Source organism: Carettochelys insculpta, chromosome 14, assembly GCF_033958435.1.
Source record: "Carettochelys insculpta isolate YL-2023 chromosome 14, ASM3395843v1, whole genome shotgun sequence".
Classification (NCBI taxonomy): Eukaryota; Metazoa; Chordata; order Testudines; family Carettochelyidae; genus Carettochelys; species Carettochelys insculpta.
The window spans coordinates 41772303-41796684 of record NC_134150.1 but is presented as its reverse complement, the minus strand read 5'-3'; the positions used below and the strand labels follow the sequence as shown (position 1 = coordinate 41796684).

The window sequence follows — 24382 nt, the reverse complement described above, 5'->3', positions numbered from 1 at the left end:
GCTGTAATTTTCAGAACTATCATTTAATTCACCACTTAAACCCATAGATGTTAACTTTTTCTTCCTATTGGCCAGTCTAGCCACTTAGAGCAAGAGGATGTACAATTCAGAAAAAGGGTTGTTCTCCTTAATAGGGCTGAAGAATCTAAAACAACCAAGCTGCTATGTTGCAGAGTTCAGCTTATCAGAATTTTCTCTAGTATTTAAAAGATATTTTAATATCTACGTGATAAATGGAGAGCTATTACCTTTTACCAGGAAGATTTGTGGATAAGGTAGCTTTAATGGTCATGATGTTTTGACAGATGTATTGGTTTCCTCAGTATATTAGTAGAATTTGCAGATCTGCCTTGGGTGGAGAAAAAGATGGTTTTTTTCCTCTATTGTATAAACATACTGCATTTTGTCACCTGGCTCCTTGTTTCAGAGTTTGTGGTATGCCTGGGAAGGTTCTGCTGTATTACATCTGGTAGTGATGCATTTCAGCACATAGCACTCATGCTTTCATACTCAACTTAAGATGTCTGCCTGAACTTTGTGTCATACTGGTTAATTTCCCATCCTGAGGCAGATGGTAGTATCCTAATGTAGGAGGAAGGCACTGCAAGATAGAAGGGGGGAGGGGTTGAGAGAGAGAGAAAACTGGTCAGAAGGTAATAGGTGAAAACAAAGGTTACTTGACATGTTTGTTTTCAAGCAGGAATAATTAGGACAGAGAGACTGTAATTCCCTGATAAATTGCTACCTGTTGAAGTAAAAACCTCTAAAACCCCACTAGAGATTTTTTTTAAAAAAGGTAGTTTTTTTACACCTTGACACACACACTCTAAAATGGTCCAGATTCTCCATTCTAGAACTGTTGAAAATTGTTTGTTAATTAGGTCATTGGGCCCTGGTGTTGTCTCCCCATTCACCCACCTCTACTTGCTGGGCGCTTACCCTGACAGTGCAGGCCCCTGGAGAGGGCCAGTGCATAGCGTAAAGGAGGAGGAACTTTGTGTGGAATACTTAGTTTTTTCAATCTCAAAATGCTAACTTGCCTATGCATAATGGGGAGTGGGGGTGGGCTGGCTGGCTGAGGTGCCAGAATATGAAGTGAATGGAGAGTGAGTGAAATAAAGGGGAAGGTATTTTTTTTGTTTGTTTGTTTGTTTGTTTTAAAAAGCATAAAAACAGCCTGAAGGGAAGAAGGGAACTAATAGGGACTTTTAGGGGCTAATAGGGACTTTGTTTGCGAGTGATGTGAGCAGAATCAAGCTCCAAATGAGAAATTTTCGGAGATGCCGAAAGGACTGGGCCTGAGACAGCAGTTGTTTTGTTGCAGGGAGACAGTCTCATCTGTTTGAATTTATATGGGAAGTCTGTGCAAATGCTCTTTGTTTTGTGGATTTCAGGTGAGTCATCAGCTGGGTAATGTGATGGATCTCTTCACCACTAGCCTCTCCCTTGCGGGATTGCAGCCTCCCAGTGACAGACAGATTGACGGTATTGACCTTTTACCTGCCATCCGGCAGGGCAAGCTAATTGACAGGTTAGTTATGAGCATTGAGCCCACAGCTTCTCCCTTGCGGTTACTGGAGAGGTGCAGAACTCATTTGTTTATTTTAAAAATCCCTTTTTAAAAATGGTTGTCGCTGGTCTGGTGCACTTTGTGTTCCTGATAGCTGACTGGGGGTGAGCATCAGAGATTGACTTTCTGTGCTAATTATGTGGTGGAGCCAGTCAGGTGGGATTTCCTGAAATTCAGCAAATTGCCAGGAAATGGATTCCAAGGGAATACTTAAGTGTCCAGGGGTTAGCACAGATCCCCGAAACAGCGTGAGGTCACAGGTGAATCCCAAGAACTCTAACCTGGTTAGGGAAAAGAGATTTAATTATTTATTGCTGTGTAGCAACTAGGAGTGTCTGGATCCTTCAGAGAACACAGCCACTGCCTGAAAGAGCATACAGTCGAGGGCCTTGACCCTGGAAAGGGATTTACTGAAACCCTTATTGCTCCTCTGGGTCTGGTTGTGTGAATCCTTTGTCAAGGTCGGCCTACATTTTATACATGACTTGGAGAGTGAGCTAATCAGTAGCAGGGAGTGGGAATGGGCTGTGTGTTAAAATAAGACGTTATTAGACAGTGAACATTCTTTACTTCTTTTCCGGGACCATGCAGAGCAGGTGAGTATTTCCAGGAGGAGAGGGAAACAGCCTGACAAAGCAGAGAGGGTGTTCCATTAATAAGGGTGAGAGGGGAGAAAAGGTACAGGGGTGCGTACAGAAATCATCTGTGTTCTCTTCTGTGTTGCTTGAACCTTAACTCAGTAAAGCTATTTTTGTGCCCATTAGGGCAGAAATCACCTGCGTAGCACTGCAGATGAGTCTCCTGGTGTCTAATTTAGGGTGTTACTGGAGCTGTGAGTGCTGTGAAATGTTTTGTAATTAGCGTTACTTTATTTCTTTGAGTTTGAAGAGGGTCTTTATTGGCATAAGAGTTTTTCATTGTGGAGGCCTATACTTTATTACTCTGACACTTGTGCTACAATAATTGTCAATTCAGTGCACAAGATGAGCTAGGTCAGGTCTTCCAAAGCCAAAAACTCCATTGATATTTTTTCCAGTGGGTTAGGTTTTAACATTCTTTTTGACTGAAAAAGCAGGAACAATGGAGCTGATTTGGGGGTAGAAAAGATATTTTTTAAAATAAAAATCCTTATACAGACACCCCCTAACTAAAGAAAGTTCCTTGAGGAACATGTATTAAGCCTGGAGAAGAAAAGGATGAGTCCTTTTCATTAGTATGAAAGAAAAGGGCCCAGCTTTGGGGCCCAATTCTGCATTCTTGCAACCCCCATCACTCCCATACAGAATGGACCAAAAGAAATGGGCCTTGTGTGCTAAGCTGGGTTTTGCGCTTTGTTCACATAAATCCCTCACAAATACAAGAAGTAGAAGACTCATTGTGCAGGGAGTGATCGAGACTGTAGTTCATACTCAGAACGGAAGGGATCTAAGATCACTCCTGTGCTTCGGTCAGGAAGAGTTTTCACCTTATCTGAATTTAAAGATATGGTCTTCCAGATAGCAGCGTAAGGCTGGATAGTTCTTTCAAAGTAGCAGTTCTGAGTCCGAGCCAAAGTTCCAGATTCACAGCTGATGATGTCCAATATTTTACAGGTTGAACCTCTCTAGTATGGAACTCTTTCATCTGGCAAATTCCATAATCCAGCAGGATTTTAGTTATCTGGATAACCACTTATCGTGGGTGTGGCCAAGTTTCCCGTGGTCCCATCAAGTTCGTTTACAGCCACTAGTCCTGGCTCTCAGTGTTCTGTGCTGTTTTTTTACTGTAGTTTACCCCTTAAATGTCTTCTGAGAGCTGAGTAAGCAGTGGAACTATTGGTATTGTGCTAGAAAATATTGAGCTCCTGTTGTCCAGCAGATTCTCTTGTCTGGCAATGGTCAGGTCCGAGGGTGCCGGACGAGAGAGGTTAAACCTGTACTTTATTTCAGCAGCCTGGAACCTCTGGCCAAAGCTGACCAGGTGGGATGTCATTGCGTGAGGAATGTTGCCAACAGAGCCTTCCCCTCTCTAGATGCTTCAGTTCTGTGTAAACCTATTTTACCTTCCATTCTAAGAGCAACAGGGTGCTTTGCCAGTGAAATCAAAAAGAAAGGATGAAACGGTGCTGAGCTCCCCATAGGATTTTTGCAAGCAGGTACAGCCTGTTAACTGGTCTGAATGGAATATATTTTCCAAGTATGTCCCCAGTGTGCTCCCTAAATTGAGGGAGCCGTGGTCATTAGAGAGAAGGTTGCGACCAGAATTACATTAGGCCAAGTTAAGGGAAGGCTTTTAGAGAAGTTCACGGGGGTGGAAAATAAAGCAAGTTCGAGTGCTTGCATTTGTGATTTGGGTGCATGCTGAAATACACTGGAAAGCAAAATGCATCTTTAATGCCGTTTCCCCCTTCTTTGGCTAATCAGCCTGTGTAACAGTAACAGCTGGTAGCCTGGTGCTCTCTAGCTGTCCTCAGCCATAAACAGGAGACCAAGCATCAGATGTTCTGTAAATCCCCATCACCCCCCCCCCCAACTCTTCTGAGACATTTGGTGTTTAAATCGTCACGCTCTGTGGAAAATTACAGGGTCTGATAGTTCAAGGATTAACAGTCACTGGCAGCCCAGTTGTATAATGTTTCATTCTTGTGCAATGTGAGCTCTCAACTTGATGAACACTTTAAAAAATGTTAATTGAAAACCTTGCAGTAGAGACTATTAGAAGGCAGCCTGTTCCTGACTGATAGCTGAATCGGAAGTCAGACTCCATTAAAGTGTTTGTCTCCCTTATCAGTGTGCCCGCTGAAGCGCTGGTGTAGGCACATTGCATTTCTCATGCAGCTGCATGTCCCCACCCCTTTCTGCTTCCCTGGCAGGCCAATATTCTATTACCGTGGCAACGAGATGATGGCAGTAAGAGTGGGGCTTTACAAAGCTCACTACTGGACCTGGAGCAACTCCTGGGAGCAGTTCAGTCAGGTAACAGAAAACAAAGCCCCCTCGTTTTGTTTATTATCCCCATTCCCAGTTGCATCCAGTGACATTTTCCTCATGAGGGGGGAACCCGTTAAAGGAGAATTTGAAATCATTGGCATGTCACTGTGCTCCATTTTAAATCAACCTTTTATGGGAGACATTGATGTGTAGTTACAGCTGAATGTGTAATATAAAGTGAAAAGAAGAAGGAGGTATCTCCATACTGTATTAAATTCAATACCATTCCAGGGCAATACCAGGAAACAATCTACTTGGGCTGTTTGGAGAGGTTGGAGGGTTTCTTCGTACCTAATAGACTCCATTGTTAAGCATCTTTTCTTGATGAATTCATAGCAAGCTTATCTGTCAGTCCGTTTCTAGTGTTACATTAAATTGTTGAATAATAACAGAGAAAAAGCCGTGCTAGTCTCTATACTATCAAAACAAAAAAGCAGTCAAGTAGCACTTTAATGACTAACAACATAATTTACTTAAGTGAGCTTTTGTGGGACAGACCCACTTCTTCAGACCATAGCCATACCAGAACAGACTCAATATTTTGGTTCTCTGTGCCTTAAATATTGATTCTGTTCTGGTATGGCTATGGTCTGAAGAAGTGGGTCTGTCCCATGAAAGCTCATCACCTAATAAATTATTTTGTTAGTCTTTAAAGTGCTACTTGACTCCTTTTTTGTTTTGATTAAATTGTTGATGTGGATACAGCATCTGATGTGAGGAACTGAATGCTCCCATTTAAACGAATATAGGGCTGCTTTGCTCAACAGTGAGGCAAAGTGGGGAAGCACAGCTTTCAGCAGCTGTGCTGAGTAGAGTTGCTAAAAACCGTATGTGTTGCGTCTCTTACGAAAGCGTGCTCACACCTATATCATTCTAAGACTTAATGCCTTTTTGATCTTTCCTGTGGATCATCCCTTTGTTATAAGTTATACACTGTTGCTGTTTGTCTGATCTTGTGTATTTCTTGTTCCAAACGTACGTGCTAAACTCTGGGGCATTTCACAAATGGCAGCATCACAATTGTGCCATGCTGAGTATGCCCTTAAAAGTGAAGTAAATGTGCTGTGGCACAGCTCTCAGCAATTTCAGCAGCGGGTTGGGGGTGGCTGTAAGGTTATTGCTGTTTGTTATGTATGGTAGGTCCTCAGGGCTTCACAGGTGCAGAACTAAGTGCCGCTGGCATTTCTGGATATATTAAAACAAGCATGTAGTTTGTATACTTAGGGTGACTGGGGGCGGGAGGCAGCATCAGGGGAGTCATTTACACTCATGGCTGTAAACTACATAGACCGTAGGGCTCAAAGAGTCAAAATTGCAATTTTACATGGCACCAAAGAGACTTATTCACTGGGAGGAAAGCTTGGCCCTAGAAACACACGGCATGCTTTATACCACTGTTAACCCTTTGTGAAGAGGATGATGCAACATATTGGTCTACAAGTGTATGTTAATAAAGCTTGTATCTCTTAAATGACACACGGTGTGGAGGATTCTCACTGAGCAGGGACACTGGAAAAGGAGGTGCTCATGCACAGGTGTGTGCTTCCCATGTGTTCAGAACATGATGTCAGCTATGAGTAACTCACTGCTCTCCATTGTGATATAAACACACTTATACACCTAGTTCAGAAAAAATAAATCCCTACGTGGATCTAAACCTGTCTGTACATGTCTGAATATGTGTGTAGCTGTGATAATGGAGACCTGTTACTCATTTCAAAGACTCTCCAACTGTGAGCAGTGGCAGTTGAGTAATTAAGGAATATTTCTTCTTTCTAAGTCTTTGTTTAACTGCTGGCTGATTAAAGTCAGTAATTATGCTGTATGTCAGAGAGATTATTAAAAATTCACTTGCTTTCCTGCAGCTTGTATCACATGTGGTTGATGTGGGTAAAATTGGAGCACATTAGCAGACAGAATAGCCATTAACAACAAGCAAAGGAAGCTGGATCCGAAGTTTGTTCCACAAGTTAGTTATAACACAATAATTTAAAATCAATCAATCAGAATGCAGAATTACAGTTCTGATTTTTTTCCCCCTCTTTTGTAAGCTTGTCATAAATGACTACTGCACAGTTCCTCCTTGCTATGGCTGCTTTGTTATCACTCAGTAATATTGATGTTATAACTGGAGTTATCTTGGCAGAGCAAGAGGGGCCAGTTTTGCTTGCTGGCTTCATTGTAAATGGACTTTAATGCATACAAGTATGACATTAGAAATCTTGATTGTTGACAGTAGAGATGAGTTTACCTTGTCTTGCCACAGCTCTCGGGCTTTTGGCTAACAAAGTAAATTTTTACACTTCTAATGGTGGGGGTCTCTTGGCTGTCTCATTCCCTGCTTATCTGGAACAGATGTGGAGACGTTATTCGACTGCCTTTGAGCTTGGAAGCCTTTCGCACACAAAGATGATCTGGCCAAAGTCAGATCTGGTGAAAGCAAATACCGGTCCATCATGCTTGCTTGAGTTGCATCCATTTAAAACAGGCCTGTGGTTGGCCAGATATGCCAAAATAGATCTCTGCCTGATTTCAAGAGGTATATTTAATAGATAATTTAGTATCTTGTTATTTTTGTAGAGTTGTTTTCATTGTTTCACTTTCGAGCCAAACCTCCATTTGCTCTTGAAAGCCGTTTGTTAATTGGCACAAAGGAAAATTACTAAACACGGATAGTCTTGTCAGAATTCATTTGTTTTCTTTAATTTCAATTATTAATATCCATTTTTATTTTTAAATGTTTTGCTCTTTCAGTATATTAAAGGGTGGACAGGGCTGGGTAAGGATTGGGGAATAGACAAAGAGGGTTGCCCTCCCTGTGCCACTGAGGAGCCCAGAATATGGGTGCAAGGTTTGAGAAAGGATGTGGTCCTAGTCTGAGGCAGAGACCCTGGGCAGGGCTGTATAGAGGAGCAGGAGCCCTTGGCTGCTAGGGATGTGAAATGGTTAACCATTAAGGCTTACTAGTTAGCTGGTTAATCAGCTGTTGCTGGTGAACTCTGGCGACAGCCAGCTGTGCTGAGTCAAAGTAGTCCTGGCCACAGTGCAAGACCTTGTGGCTATGGCAGGACTGGTGGTGGGACCCGATAGCCACAGGTGGACCCCACGGAGGCCTGGTGGCTGGCCCTGAGTTAAATGGTTAATCAATTAAGCATTAGTGTCTAACTGGTTAACTATTTTAGCATCCCTACTGGCTGCAGGAGAGGCCACCCTGCCACTGAGCAATTCCTGCCTGGGGACAGCTCCCACACCCCAGGCTGGTGAGTGAGTGTGGGCCATGACAGTGGAGCTGCAGAGGAATCCCTGTGTGGTCACAGGTCGGGTGACACCCGATTCCTATGTGAGCAAGGTGTGAGGAAGGCCACCATTTTGGGAGGGAAGAGTGGAGACCCTTGGCCAGGACTGCAAGGAGCAAGGTGAGCCCTCTGTCACAGGGGAGACTGCCCCTCTATTGAATGGCTTTGGCCGTTGGCAGGAGCCTTTTCACGATAGTGTGACCTCCTCCCAACTGGGGGCTTATTCCTCTCAGACCTGGCTGGGAGTCTCTGTTCTGCCCTGCAGGGGGGCTGGACCATTTTATATAGTGGAGAGGATGAAAGCTATTGAACTGAGCTGTAAACACTGTCTAATGGACTGTTCCTCAAGCCAAGGGGTTCAGTAGCACCCATAGTTCCAGTATCTATGCAGTCTTGCCAGGTACTACAGCCTTTTGTACCTCTTGGTTGTGCAGGGATCCAGTGTTAGTGTCGTGAATGAATACATGGAAGGGGTTAATCTTCTTGAGGTAACTTGAATCCCAGGCAAGCCAATGGGGGTGAAGTAACCTTTTTTTAAACTGAGAACAATTGCAGCTTTCCAGGCTTTCTTTTCTGTGGACCTGCAGAGAGGAAGACTGGCAGGAGAAGATATCTCCCGGGCATTCAGAAATATACTGACTGTCACAAAATCAGCCATAGAGGTGTAAGTAAAAGGGAAATGTATAGTTAGATGAGATCAGGTTATGGTTATTTTGAATTTGGTTGGACTGGCTGCTGTTTTTCTCTCTTGTGCTGCTATTTGACTTGATGTTTTTTCCCTGTAACTTTTAAGCTGAATTCCAGGGAAATAGTCTTCTCTGTGTGCAACCCTGATTTATTTTCTCTTGCTTTGTGAATTAATCACCTTTTTTTTTTTTTTTTTTTTTTTTTTTAAAGCAAACAGTCTGATACTGGTGCCTGAGAAGGGTTTGCGTACCTGACTTTGGCCACCTAGCTGTCAAGTTACAGCTTGCTGTTCTCAAGCCCTCTGTGGAGGGGAGAGCGGTGCTGGAGTTGTACCCACAGGAGGCATCCCCCAATGTGTCTGCCTGGGTTAAAGGGGTCTCCAAGAACTATGGTGGTGGCAGCTCTACCTTCCAGAGTCCAGGAGATCTGTGACCTTGGGAAGTTTTCAAGTGAAGCCTGTGTATAGGCAAGGTCTTCCTAAGTTTTTGTGGGGTCCCACTTTCTGCACTCGAAGTGTGGAGTGGAGAGGAGCCCCTGAAATTCACCATGCAGGAAGTCCTCTGCAGCTCTGCTCTCATGCCCTGCTTTGGTCCCTCCCTTCCATGGCAGCAGTGCTGCAGAGAGCTCTCTGCACTGCCAAAAGGCCAGTGATATTGAATCACTACAGGTGCGAGGGGCAGAGGGGAGGGGCAGGCTGCACTCATGCCATTACTGATTAATGCTTTTTTTTGGTGTCAAAATTACCAATATCTGTCAATTTAAAATTAATCCTGTCTAACTGCAACACAGACAACTTACACTACTTTTAATTCATACTTGGTCTGCTTCTAAGATGTTTACACCTGTCAATGCCACAGACCAAACCAGAATCCAGTTGGTGATAGCACAGGAACACATCATATTGTTACCCTTCTGGTCCCATGGATGTCTTCTGAGCACCTCCATGCTTTTTGCAGTCAGGCTTGGGTAAGAAGAATTGGTGCAAGTTAAGGAATTTTAGCCTCTGTTTTGGAAAACTACTTGCTTGATTGCAGCACTAGGTAGCTAAGTAATAAAGTAGGTGTAGAGTGTAGTGCAGAGTAGATGACTTGGGGGTGCATGCTTTCCCCCATATGGCACTTGGAATATGCACACAGCAGAGATTGCATGCCACCAGCCCACTGGTTTATAGTCTCTGTGCCTGATTAAACTCTCATAACATTAACGTGCTGTCACCCATCTTCTGAATTCTAGTTTGGGATTAAAATTGATGTCATCAGTCACAAAGATGAAACGCATTGGTTTGTTGTTTTATCAGATTTTTATTCGCAGAAGCTAGTATTTTCTAATCTGATTCCTCCCATAAATCATTGTAATCTATTTCTTAGTGCTGTGGGACTATTTGATGTTATCTTCCCTGCTATTTCTACTTGATTATTTAGATAACTTATATTCATGAATGGCGACTCTCTTGAATAGCATAAGGAAAATAAATATAAACCCAGTCGGTGGAAGAAATAAGTGAGACTGAGGACTTGATGGCACACACCACTCCTGCCTGCAAATTACAGGGAGCACTCACATTAGGAATATTTACCTAGCTGCCATCACTGTACAGGAAAAAAGCTTTGTGGTTTACAAGTGGTTCATCTTTATGCAGTTTCAATTGTCTGGCATCCTGGAGCTGATGAATAGGACAGAGATAAGGGAATTTACTGAGGAAATATATTTATATCTGTAAAGACCTTGAGATTTAATTTGTAGTTTTATTCTAGAGTTAGATTTGGTTTTGCACTGGAAAAAAGGAGACAAAGAGAAGTTTAAGAATTCTGTAGTCTTAGACTTCATTGGAGACTCAGTAAATAAATGATTTCACAGGCAAAACACTTTATTCTTTACCCCTGGAGTCTAAAAAGAAGCTATGAGAGCATAAGAAGCAGAGTCTGCTGTAGTGATGTGGCAGAAACCTGTAACTGGATTCACTTGGAAAGCATAGGGCCAGATTTTCAGCAGCGGTAAATTGAATAGTTCCATTGAAATCAGTGCAACTATGCTGCTATAGACCTGCTGAGAATGTGACCCACACAGTCCCTTGCTTTGGTGCTTATGGCTATCCCAGCATAGGCTCTTCCAGAGCCTTCTCCTCATTGGAAGCTTGGCTCTTGCCAGGAAAACAGCATTTTATGTACATTACACATCAGGTGTAAATTGGTCAGAGGCTCTGTGACACCAGTAAGGTAGTGTAGACTAGACAAATTTAGATGAATTTATTTAGCAGTGCAGATAATTAACCATTGAAATAACCTACCAACGGCTATGATGGATACTCTACCATTATCAAGATTTGGGTGTTTTTTCTAAACTACAGGCTGTTGTTCAAACAGGGATGAATTCAGGGACATCCTGTGACCTGCAGGAGGTCAAGCTAGATGATCACAGTGGGCCCTGCTGGCTTTGTAATCTAGGAGTTGCACTCAGCTGGCATTCCGTGGTCAGACTCAGGAAAGTAATTTACGGAGTAAGGGAGATCTAAAGCAGCCCCCGCTCCGCCACCACTTTGCCTGGCAGCCTCCTTTTAGTTTCTTTTCTTGCTGCACTACATTGCCACCCCTCTGGCACTTGAATGGCATATATTTGGCACAACCCCAGAATGCCAAACGGATGCAATATGCATGCACAAGCAAGTGACAGTGTATCCCGTACCACTCTGACACCACTGAATTTAAATGAGAAGTGTCAGTGAAAAGAGGCAGATCCTGAAGGACAGGCAAGTTTACTTTAACCTGTCTGACATACCTAAGCCTGTGTGCTCTGCGTTACTCTTTGCTGCCCTGCCCAGCAGATGGGGAGCAGCACTGAAGGGCTTAGAGGGAGGGAGATGCACTTAGCCCTCTTATGTTGGGAGGAGAGGTTGGCATTATGCAGAGCCTCGGGAAGGGGAACAAAGCAGAAAATTGGGGGATTCCTGAAGGAATCTACTTGTCCCTCTCTTTTGAGAGGTAGTTAGATTCCTTCCAAAATCCCCATGCGAGTGCTTCGCCGAAGTTGCAAGAGCTTGAGCTGCCAAAAGGTTAAGACCCTTTGCTTCTACCAAACGCCCAGATCCCTCCAGCAGAGCATAGCTCTTGAGCAGCACTGATGAGGTGACCTTGATTGGATCTGTGCAAGAATACTTTTTAAAAAGCCCTTTGGGTTAGTTGATTGTTACTGGTAAACTTCAGCCTCTCTGCTGTCAGCTTAGAATCTTGTTAGTGGTTTTCAGTGGTTTTTCATAGTGTGTGTGTGTGTGTGTGTGTGTGCGAGAGAGAGAGAGAGAGAGATCGTACTCACCCTATTGTTTCACTGTAAAATGCCAAAGGGGTTATTTGTGCTGCAGTCTGTTCTGATTGCCCTTCTCATCAACATGAAGGAATCGATAAAACCTTTTCTGTGAGGGGGGATGTGAAGCCAAGTAGAACCTCACAAATAATGACATTTGATTGTGGTCCTCTGAGCATATGAGCTAGCTATCGATCGCTTCTGCTTGAGAGCCGACGGAGACTTTTCGATTTGCCCCTTTTCTCCAGTCCCTTCCAGATGGTTAACACATTAGATGCGATTTTAGTTCAATGGGGCTGAAGCGGCTGCCAGAGAAACCAGCACCAGCATTTTCAGGTGTTCAGTCACTCTGAGGTCCCACTCTGGAGGCTTTTGCTGAGAAATGCCATGAGTGAGAATTGCTGCTTTCCAGGGCTGTGGCAAGGCTTAGAAGAAAGAGCAAATTGCTGCTGTGCTGGGGATACCTGCCTCAGGCAAGCTGGTTTTCCCCCTTAATATTAGTACTTGTTTTGCTCAGTGTTTTGAGCATTGGAATGAGAGACCCTTGACAAGGAGACAGAGTCGAGCGTTTGCCGTGCCACTGTTGTAATCCAGTCACTTGTAAACTCAGAATGATCTGGGCTAGTGCCAGGGAGATGAACCGCCAGAGGGCTTACATTAACACAAGTGCTGATTCCATCGCTTGGCCAGGAGCCCAAAATGGCGAACTGTTGTATTTGTCTCATGTCTTTATTGACATAGCATCTGTGGGCCATTTGTTCTAGAAATAGAGTCACAAGCATTATAATCAGTAGTCAGTAACTCTTGCTGAGAGGGGGAAAAATCAGGTTACAGCAGTAGGATGGGAGGGCCAGGCATTCCTGCCACCTTATAAGTCCACTTGTCCTGTTTGGGAGAGACATTTATTTTTTATTTCTTATAAGAGGAACTCCATGTCATTCAGCCAAGTTTCTCTCTCTTGAAGTGAACCGGTCTGTGCCGTGGTACAAAGAATCAACCCCGTCCAGGAGATCTGGGGCCCTGGCAGAGATGCTTCTGATTGCTGTTCGTAGGTTATCTGATGCTCTTTTAGTTGGCTCTTTCTAACAAGGCTCAGACCTGTGACTAGCTGTAGACGCATCCCTCATGTTTTTACAAGTGTGCAGAAAAAGATCAGAGAATTTGTCTGACTGTAAGCAATTACCTTTCTTCTTTGTGAGGTCATGGTTATTATAAGTGCATATCTTACCTCAGATAATGTCCGGAGTAAACTGTATTAGAATTGTGCAGGGAATCAATAGTCAGATAATATCATGTTGTTAGAGACAGGCTCCTGTAAAGAAAATATTTCCTGAAACAATACTATAAGTCTAATGGTGGTTTTTGTTTTATTGGGGGAGGGCAAGAATTGGATCCACCCACATCCCTGAAAGGGATTCTTCATTCTTCTCCTGTATGACTTCAGTTTTTAAGAGAAGCTACTTAAGAGGCCATCTAAAATATCTACCATGTCTTGGTGGATGCTCCTCGTATGTAGCTCTGAGCTCTGTTGATTTACATCAATGAAGGATCCGGCCCACTCTATCTAACTTTAAAGCCTGCAGAGCACTTAGTTTCTCAGGCCTGTGTGGTTAGCTTGTGCTTTTAAAAAAAGAACATCTTCGTTCCAAAAGATGGGAAATCATCCCAAAACAGTCACATGATTTCAAATCCCCTAAAATATCTTCACTAGTAGAACGAAAAAAGAAAGTACCAGTTCGTTCTTCCCCAGTCATGTCTGCTTTCGTCAGCTCTCACTCCAGCTTGTACAGCGAGGGCAGAAGGTGCTTCAATGAGGCAGAAGTGAAAAGTAGTGATTCCTTCCATCCTGAAAAAGGAAGATCTAGAGTCAGTCTGCATCTTGTTCCCCCACCCTGCACACCCCACCCCACAGCAGCATGTACAACCTCATCGGCATCTTTCCCAAGACACTGAAGGCACCTTCCAGATGTGCACATCTGTGCACTGGGTGGACTGTCTGTTCCTGGAAGTTCTTCCCAAGTCTCAAACAGAATTGATTACAAAATCTTTTCTCTGGCAAGGGAATGCAATACAGAGCGGCGACCAAGACTTTAAGTTTATTCATATAGGATGTTGTGCTATTTCCATCTCAAAAACTGCAGACAGCATTGAATTTACAAAATGTAGGGTGATGCAGAATTACCGTTATGATATTTAAATAGCAAAGTGATTTTCCTGCAGAATATAAGCTGTTTTATTGCCTTTCAAACTGGGTGTTCATACTGCTGGTGTCTCAGATAATGTCAGTTTTCTGCAGTCTGGTTTCCATTGAGAGGAGGCTCAGAAATGCCTGTTTTAATTGGAAATTGCATTGTATGTAACCAGCACTTTCCCCCCATCAGCACCTATTAATTGTTCTGACAAAACCTTTATGATGCCATCAGAACTCCTCATGTCTCCTCAGACATCCTGCTGCATATTGTACTTATACATCGTGTATATATAATATTCCAATTATCATCTGTGTCTTTGTTTTTATAGCCTCTCTCCTGCAGTCAGAATAACGTGCATGAACTCTTGAAGCCAGTGGGCTACACTTACACTCAGGGTTTCCCTATGCAGGTTTGATTGCAATTTTGGGTCTTCTGTTGCAAACAGGGCTCTGGTGAGTTTGTCGCATGAGCCAGGTGGAAAAGTGCATGCCACACTTGCCTGCGTTCTTCATAACATGCACTCCCTGCGGTAAAGTAGAGGCTTGAATTTTAAAACTGTCTGTTATTGGTTTTGAAATCTCTCCCTGGCATCAGATCTGGCAGCATTTCAGACCAGGAACCTTGTCCTGATGGATAGCAGCACTTGTTCATCATCTGCCGTTAGGGATTCCGGCTCAGCTCCATAACATCCTGTCTGGCACTCAGCTGTGTGCCAGTGGACCTCTGTGCCCAAACAGCTCTGCATGCAGAGTCAGGTCTTTCTTCGATGACTCCCCTGATGTACTGGCTGAGTCTGACATGGAACCTGTCTCTGCCTGCTCTTCCTCCCTTCCCAGGGTGGGCAGCTAGCAACTGGTTTGCCCAATAAAGATGATGATGGATTTTTCAGAGTAACCACTGTTGGTTCCATATTTGTAACCGTTCCTCTGGTTTGTATTGGATCCTCTCATTTGCTGTTGCCTCTTTCACTTACTTGAGTATTTATTATGCCAGGTTCATTTCCATTGGCTCTGAGGCCTTGATTTCTTAAGAGGGTCAGTGTAGGAGGGTGAGAGGGAGGCCAGGCAAGGCAGGGGTTAAACAAAGCCTATTAGCCCAATCAGACCCCACCCAGGTTCACCTGTTGAGGTGTCAGGCCTGGAAGGGTATAAAGGGAGGGAAGCCATCTCAGTACGAGGCTGACCAGCGAAGAGGCAGGAGGCCCCAGGCCAGAGCTGCTGCATGGTTAGCTGCTGGAGGGCGCAGCCCAGGACCCTCCCCCAGCTACTGAGGGGAGCGGGAGCCTCTCCCCGGGGAACCCCTTGCCTGCTAAAAGGGGGAACTAGATTCTTGGGGTGACACCCCAAACTCAACCCAAAGACACTTGGGTGGGGGCTGTGGACCCACCCAGCACGCCCTGGCCAGGGGGCCTAGCCACTAGGCCACCTGGGCCCAGATGTGAACCGTTCACAGTCACTTTTAACCGTTGATGTTGCACTTTGATTTTGCGTTGTTATACTGTACAGTGCCTTCAGTGGAGATGAAGGGGGAATATTATTTTACTTAGTGGTAGCTGACATGCAAGTAGGAAAGTCATGAGGCCCTCTCTGGGCTGCAGCTGGATTTGGATGTCACACAGTATGTCATGAAAATTATTTGTATTTCACTTTTTATTTGTGGAGATAAAGTTGAAAGGTCTTAGAGCATAGATGCTAGTTTCAGCCACATTTTCAGGGTGTTATTTATCAATGTCACAGAATGTTATGTTTGAGGGATTTTCTTTTTTCCCCCTCTAGTAAATTACATTTGAAGGGGGAATTGTGTTTTGTAGTCAGACAGACAGGCATTTCTTTTTTGCTTCTGAGACACCTTTGTTGAAGCCTCCTTATTTCTCAGGAATTGGAGGGCGGGGAAGATATAATCTGGTCCTTGAACACCTTCTGATGAGAATTACATTTCACCATTTGCTTCTTATATAGGCAGAGCAATATAGACACAATTGCCCAAGCGAATGAATTCTTCCCTCAAACTAAAGCATTTGCAGTAGAGGAGCAAAGCACCAATTAGCAGGCTCTTAATTAAATAGCTTGTTTGATTTGCATCCAAATTATAATTTGTATGTTATATCTGGGCTTTCATATCTTTCCATTAACTGCTTCATGTATCTTTAAGTTAAATTCCGTTTTTCACTATTAAAACATCATTCAATTCCAGAGGTCTAGGGTATGAGAAGGTTAAAAGGTCAATCATTTTTGTATTCATTTAAAGTCTGTTATTAGTTGCCCGCTGCTACCTATCAAGCAACTCTCTTATTTTTCCAGCCACTGATTTAGGAATCTATAGCTCTGGGCAGATAAATGGGATTTCACGGGCTTCTAACCTTCTTGCTTTATTGAAAAGCAGAATATTAACTGCTCCGCTGACCAGCTGTCTGTTAAAAACATACAGGATATTTTTAGAAAATTGTTTGCCAATCAAATCCTAACATCTGTGGCAAGCCTTTCAGTTTGTTTGTTGTTTTATAAGCAAATGGTACAACTGCTTCCCTCCCTTCCCTGCATTTAAATATTACCATTTACCTTCTCTCTGGGTCTGTGTCCATGTCTCAGGGCATTATGAAGTACTGTAAATAGTACAGCACATTAGCAGGAATTGTAAACCTGGGAGGTTTAACAAGTCCATTAGGTGCTAGTTCTTGTTAGTCTGTGGGGCCCCCTGCTTTATTTTCTCTTCAGTGAAATTAGCACTTAAATCTTTTTGCTATTCCCAGGCTAAAAGTGTTCAGTTAGCCAGTAGGACTGTAGGCCAGGCTCTAGGTTATTAGAGAGTTGACATCTGGCTAATAATTGGCTGGAGTTAAGGGGAGACGCAGCCTGGCAAAAGATACAAATGCACAGATGCAGAAAACTAGCTGGGCTGGCTGTTGAGGACTTAACCCATTGATGTTAGCAACTGGCCATTATACCAACTGCTGCTGCTGGGGAAAGCCCGACTTCTTCTCCGCTGAAGTTTTACCAGACTTAATGCAGATCTTCCAGCCTCACTGGAATAATACCAGTGCTTTGGGAAGCTGTAAATCAGAAGGGCAAACATCTCTTTAAAAAAATACAATTTTTGGCGTTCTACAGCCAATTGTGGCTTTGGATCTGATTCTGAGAGATACTGAGCTCTTGCATCTTCCATAGAAGCTAACCAGAGTTGTGGCTGCTCATTGTCTCTTGATATTATGCCCTTTAATTTATTGGATTTTTTCCACTTTAAATCATTGTTACCAGCCAATCAGAACCCATCTACGCAGCTCTATACTGCAATAATCAAAGAGAGGAGATGCTTTTCCTGTGCAGAGTTGTTATGATTAAATGACACCCCACTTTTGTCTTTCATTTGCCATTTCATTTTGATGAATATTTTATAGGGATGATTTCTGCTTTTGAATAGTGCGGAAATGTGCGTCTTGCTTCAGTTCTCTCTCCAGCTTTGCACCGTATCCACTCCAGTGGAGTTGTCTTTCACTCCAGCATAAATAAGAGCAGAATCCAGTCTGCAGTCTCCTAATCAACTCTGGTTTAGAACTTCTTGCAGGGTGGGGGGGAATCCTGTCTCAGTTAGTAATGGGAGAGTGGGGAAAGTGGTCTGTTAGTCTCAACAGCTGAGGCGTTCATATTTACATCTAACAAGCAGTCATGTAGCACCTTAAAGACTAGTATATTTATTTATAGGTAGTGAGCTTTCATGGGTAATACCCACTGCTTTAGATTTTCAGATCTTACTCATGAAAGCTAATCATCTAATAAATAAATTGGTTAATCTTTAAGGTGCTACAGGACTGCTTGTTTTTGTGAAGCTACAGAGCAACCTGGCTACCCCCTGAGAATGTTTGTCTGTTGTTAAATTCAAATCCAGTCCTTCATCCCACGTTCTCAATGACCTGCCTCTTTCTCTCCAATGCAGGGCATTGACTTCTGTCCTGGGCAGAACATTTCTGGAGTAACAACCCATACTCAGGAGGAACACACCAAATTGCCACTGCTCTTCCACTTGGGAAGGGATCCTGGGGAAAAGTATCCCATAAGGTGAGAAAGATAGACATGAATAGAGATGTTCATTGTTGAATGTGCTCTGGTTGTGAAGAAGCTGGGAAGCGTGGTGGCAGGGAGAGCTGGTTAAAGTTAACATGGTTCATCTGGCTTTTACCACGCTCCTGTTACAGCGACACTTGGTCCCATTATTTCACTGACCTGACTCCTTTGATTGCTGGACAAGGTGGGCAGAATAATACTTTTTATTATACTTCTGTTGGTGAGAGACCAGCTTTCAAGCTTAGACAGCGCTCCTCCTGAGGCTATTCGTGTTATATGGGTAAAATAAGCAGTATTAAATGGTCGGAGTGTCATTGTGAGCATTACATCGTTTTCATGTCTTGCTATCCAGCCTACTATTCATTATTAATGGTTTGTATTTTGTTAATGGATGCTTATTTTATCTTAAGAGGAATGTGCACAGGCAAATGCACTGAGTGAAACTGATACGGCGATTGTGCCAATCTAGCTGTGAAAGCAGAATCCGCCAAGACGGAATTGCCCTGTGTGGGGAGGAGACAGACATTTCATAGAGAACAAGGCGAGGTGTGTACACATCAGCACGGCTCTCACCTCGGGTACATGCCAATACCCAAGGGGTGTCTGGTTTACAGATTTATCAACAGACTTGCTAGTGGTTTCTTGAAGCCTGTGTGTAAACCAGGTTTTACAGCTCAAAGCTTAGACAGGTGGCCATAGTTTCAAACTAACAAGCAGGGAGTGGAACGAAATATAGTTTTCAAATGTTTTGGCCAGACGCTGGATGGGCACCTTTCCCAGTTCGACTTACACAAGGGGAAGGGAGCCTCTGGTTTGTGAGGCTCCGCACTCCATGCCCAGCAGCCCATGGGGGGGTCCTGTGGCTGGAGCAAGCTTCTATAGTGGGGTGGGGGAGCCCTGAGCCTTGTGGAGTGGGGGGCAATCAAGGTAAACCAGGGCTGGATCTGGCCCATAGGCTCTGCCTGGCAGGGAGAAGGAAGTGGCTCTGTGCGCTCTAAGGAAGCCCTCCCTGCAGGCTCTGCCCCCCAATCACTCCCATTGGCTGGGGTAGGGGGCAGTGTCTGCAGGGAGCTGTGCAGACACCCGTATCCCTCCCCTCAGAGCTGCACCATCCCCTGCTCCCTCCCCACCCTTCCCATCTAGAGCTCTCCATTCCGCTCCTGCCCAGATGCCCCGTCCCAGTCCTACACTCACCCTCTGGCCCAGACCCTATACCCGCACCCCTAGCCTGCTCCTTCCCTCCCACCCAGTCCCCACATCTTAAACTCACCCCCGCACCCTACCTCCTGCCCAGACCCCCCCCGACCCTCACCCCACTCCTGCACCTTACCACCAATGTTCCCTGTAAGCTGAGAGCTTGGGTGGTCACCCAGGAGAGATTCAGGTGCCTCCCAGATGACTAGCAGAGTGCCGCCAGCGAGCAGCGTGTGTTTCTATGGGTGGTGCATGCCTGCATATGTCTTGGCGCACATAACAAAATTTTATTCTGCTCTTGGATGGAAAAATATTAGAGCAGGGGTGTCCAATAGGAAGTCAAAGATCACCACACTTTTGTGGTTGTCCTTCCATATTTGCCTCACCACCCCCCCCCCCCCCACCGCTCTAAATACATTCCCTCCCCCTCCCCCAGAGTCAGGCAGTCCCAGCCCTTGCCCAGAAATGCCCTCCCCCTTCTCCAGAGCCAGGCACCTCCCCCGCACACACCCTGCAATTCATCAGAGCCACCACTGGGGCTGCCAGGGCCAGAGCTACCACCTCCACGCGCTTCTCCACCAAGTGGTGGGGCATGTGTGCAGAGCAGGCGGAGGGCACTGCCTGCGTGTGGGTCTAGGAGGAGCCACATTTAAAGGCTCCAAGAGCTGCATGTGGGTCCTGAGCCGGAATCCCCACACTGCTGTGTGCTGTTTGCCACATGTGGCTAGTGGCAAATGTGTTGGACACCGTGGAATTAGAGGGAACATTGCTTACTACCTGCCCAGACCTGGTACACCCAACCCCATCCTGCTCCCTGTCAGCCCACTCCCACACACTGAACCCCTCCTCTTTGGCCCCACCCCAGAATCTAGGGGATCCCACAAAGTGTTTTATCCCGGGGTTCGCAGAAAAGATAATCCATCCCTGAGAGTGAGACCTGAGTCTTGTTGCCTCGTTTCTTCCCACCCCGTGGCTGGAGTTTAAGGAGATTACACTCGTCCCTCATTTAACGAGTACTTTACTTATGAGTGCTTGCTCAAGTAAGGTAAACACATGCTTACCTTCGCTCACTATGCGAGTGGGCTTCTCCCACTTATATGAGCCAGCCGAGGGGGTGGGGAGACCCACTGCTCCACGGCTGGCTCTGTTCCAGCTGCAAGGTCCCTGGTCAGTGGGTTGGAAGACACACAGCCCCAGCCTGGCCACTCCCAACACTCCTCCAGCCAGCAGCTCCCCTTGCACCCCCCCCCGACCCCACCCACTCCCAATACCCACCCCGGCCCGGTCCCCGAACTGCCCCCTGGCTGCTGCATCCCCCACAGGTGCTGCTGCAGCCTGGAGGAACAAGCCACCTCCTCCTCCACCAGAGCCACCACCAGCTTTTAACCCTCCCTCCCGCTCATGGCCCCAGACTGCCCCCAGCCTTTAACCCTCTGCAAGCCCCCCACCCCCAGCCCAAGGTTCACTTACCTTTTTAAAAGCAGCGCCACACGCTGCCACTCCTTCGCGGAGCTAGGAGCACTAGGAACCAAGCAGAGACTTTTCCATGTATTTTAATTTAAGGGAATTTAGAGTCCCTCCTACGAGTTTTTGCCTATAAGCAGAAAGTTGGGAACCAATTGCGCACGTATAGCGAGGGATGAGTGTAATTGTCTTTTCCCTGCTTCTGAGGTGGGTGCCACACACGTGAGGTTTTTAATCCTTCTCGCTTCGGGAGCCACATTAGTGATGTTTGTATATTTATTTAATTGTTCCACTTGTGTGCAGGCCCCCTACTGTTCTTTATGTGGGTTGGTGGTCCCTGACCCAAAAGCGGTTCCCTGCCCCTGATTTAGGCTATCAAAACAATGAGAAGTCCTGTGGCACCTTTTAGACTAACAGATTGTTCTGAATATAAGCTTTTGTGGGCAAAGATCCACTTGGTCAGATGAAGTGGCTCTTGTCCCATGTCCAACCCCCCTTTCCTTAGGGAGGCACAGTTGTCAGTCTTCTGTCCCATGGAAAGGACTGACTCCCGGTGAGGTGCAGAATAGCCTGGGTGAACCTGCGCGCCCAAGCTGGGCTGCTGGCTGCCTTTGTTCTCAAGGGCCATGCCTGCCCCTCCTATCCCAGCACACTCAGAGGTCTTGCCACCCGTGCCTTCCCCATCATTCTGACGTGGCGATTAAAGGTTTCACACCTGCTGCAGCATCCCCCAGTGGGAGCTTTCTCAGAGAGTAACTGAGTTGGTGGGCTCTCTGCCCACCCCGCCCACTTTGAATTATGTTGGCCCCTCAAGCCTCATCTCCTGTAACTGTGTCACTGCAGTTCCTGCCCCCAAAAGATATCGGCAGTGATTTAATCAGGCATCAGCTAACCCAGCTGTCTGAAAATTGAATCTGGCCCTGTGTGTTTAATGCCACTCACTGTAGGAAAAGTCTGACAGAGCTCCTCCCTTGATTAGGAAGAATGGTGTGGTGTTTTTTAGCTCAGTCAGCTGGCAGACTGGGATATGCTATCTTTTCCATTCCCAGTGGTTCTGATTTATGGAATAGGTAAGTAAGTACAGAGGAAACTGCAGCCACCACGACCACCCGCACAGAAATGGTTTTGTGCACTGCCTTCCACAGAGGGATGTTTTCTGAACTGACAGGTCTGCAATTACTCAACCACTTTAAATAATTGAGTGGATGCACTCACTCCATTATTTTCAACAGCACTGCGCCTGTCTGTCCACTAAGTGTTCTCACTAAAGAGAGAAGGGGAAGAAAAAATATGCTCATTTCTCTCATACATAACGGATGAGCACCTGAGAGGTACATTACCTGGTGTATAAAATTCTTCAGAATCCCATTGCACTTGCTCTCGCTTTCTATTGTGTTTCAGAACTAATGAACAAACCAAAACCAAATCATATCGCATCTTATTCTTTGCAGTTGCTGCTGTGTGTTAAACTCAGCTCAGTAAAATTACATTACTGAATTGGGATTGTGTGTGAGATTATATCCAGTATGGTTTAATGGCTGTTTTTTTGCGGGAGGTAGAAATCACCCCATGCCAAAAATTAGATAATCAGAAGTCTTGGCTTTGTGGGCCTGTGTTTTGGGGAGGCTTATCTGTGAGGTGCCTGTCTGCAGGGCACCTGCTGCCTGGTAGTTTAAGCATTCCTTTCAACATCCCTGCGTTGAGGATTGAACTAAATTCCAATGATAAGTTTGCAGTCATTTCTCATATGGTTCCATTGCTTTCTGGGCACACACAAGCTGTTGCCTTGATTGAATTTTATGGTAAGATTATGACATGATTATGGAAAGCAGTGATGTTTTTGATAGGCAGACCATAATGAGAAGGCTCTTTTTAGTAAATGAATATTCTTTTCAGTAGCATATAACATTACTTTTCTCTTGTCTCTGGTCACATTGGAAACATCATGTTAGTCTATAAGGTGCCACAGGACGACTTGTTGATCGTGAAGAGTAAGTCTCCTTTCCTTGGTGGTACTTAAATTATCCTCATTTTTGGGGATGGTCCTGGTGTGGCTAGTGTGTGTGCTTATTCAGTGTAATGTCCCCTGTGGTGGCTTGCCCATTTGGATTCCCTACATTAATGCTGCTCAGAGGGAAACCCACCATTGTGTTGCCACAAGGGTAATTTAACTCTGTACCCATACCATTAAAATCCTTAATTACCTGCAACTCCTTTCTCTTGTGTGGCAGGGCTTGAACCCATTTTGTGTCTTTGTCTTCTGAGATGTTTAAGATCACGTCTGAGAAGACTGAGGGATGCTTCTTGTAGCCCCAGGGTTTTATTTTTTTTTTTAAAGCATAACATCGTACATTAATTCTGACAACAATCTTTCCCTCTACGCTTTTCTTTCCATGTGCAGAATGAATTTTTTATGTGCACTGAGGCAGGGGTGGATGTGCACCCTCAGTAGAAAGAGAGAGCCTACCTGTGGGTGCTCTGCTCATCAACTGAGTGGCATCTGAATCTCTCCTGAGTGAGCGCACGTGCACAACTTACAGGGAACACTGCCCAACAGCATTTCTCTAAGTCCAGGCAATATTCATTCTCCTCTCAGAGCACAGTTACCACTCTTTCTGTTTAATTTAAAACAAGTGGGACAGTAGAAGGGCCTTTGTTATACACTGTATCAGAGATTAGGTGATTTAATAAGTCTTTTCCTTTGTTAAATTCTTTGATTCTCTGTTGCACATATCAGAAGTACCATGAAAGGAACTGTTCTTTCCAAGACTACTTACTACTTGGCAGTCGCTCGTGTTAGTCTTTAAAGAGCTACTTTACTGCTTTTTTGTTTTGATAACGGGTAGGATGTCTTCACATCATCCTCCTGTTTCTGAGTCTGGTTGATGGCTGATCAGCCCAATTATGGAGCCGCAGATTTTATCACGGAAGAGGCAGGTGTTAGTAGCTGTTAGAGGGGTGTGGAGGCAATTTTTGATGCTCTTTTTTCCAGATGAGGTTTCATTCAGGTAACATTTCAGAGAGATTAAAATAATTTGTTGCTAGCCTTTTCAGCACCTATTTTGGGAAAAAAAAAATTAAAGCTTTTTGCATATGTGCCTATAGTAAGATGCTTTACAATACTCAGAGCACAAGCAAACAAAATATAAAATTAAACTTAGCACAGCATACAATACAATAAACCCAGTACAAAGTGTTTTGAGTCAGATGTTGAAGAAGCAGAAAGAATTGGTAGTATAAATTTTTGGAGGTGCAGTAGCTTAACAAACAAGCTCAGAAAGCTGAAGCCTTTGCTTGTTGTTAGTGACATTAAGTACAGCCATCTGATTTGAGTGATTGCTGCTCCTCCGAATGAGGAATACACTAAAACTCTGGGCTGGAGAACCTCTCTGACATAAGACAATACAAACCAGCAGGCATGTAGCACTTTAAAGACTAACAAAATAAATTATTAGGTGATGAGCCTTTGTGGGAAGTGGATCTGTCCCACGAAAGCTCATCACCTAATAATTTATTTTGTTAGTCTTTAAAGTGCTACATGCCTGCTGGTTTGTTTTGTTAGAATACAGACTAAAACGGCTACCTGTCTGTTACTATAAGGTAATACAGTTGACTAGAGTGAAAGAAGCAAATGGAATCCACAAGATTGGTTGAT

General features: G+C 44.7%; 1 protein-coding gene and 1 long non-coding RNA gene across 2 annotated transcripts in view; one reads left to right on the top strand and one right to left on the bottom strand.

Moving 5' to 3' along the window:
* GALNS (galactosamine (N-acetyl)-6-sulfatase) overlaps positions 1–24382 on the top strand; it is a 75433-nt gene that overhangs the window by 32573 nt on the left and 18478 nt on the right. The window contains exons 10-12 of the mRNA XM_075008910.1: positions 1395–1531; positions 4422–4524; positions 17942–18063. Coding sequence (XP_074865011.1) covers positions 1395–1531; positions 4422–4524; positions 17942–18063 — 362 coding nt within the window. The remainder of the gene's footprint in view (positions 1–1394; positions 1532–4421; positions 4525–17941; positions 18064–24382) is intronic.
* On the bottom strand, positions 530–16592 carry LOC142020760 (uncharacterized). Its single transcript, XR_012647493.1, has 3 exons — positions 16570–16592; positions 13552–13665; positions 530–601 (listed from the first exon to the last, which is right to left on the bottom strand). It is a non-coding gene; the product is annotated as an uncharacterized LOC142020760 (long non-coding RNA).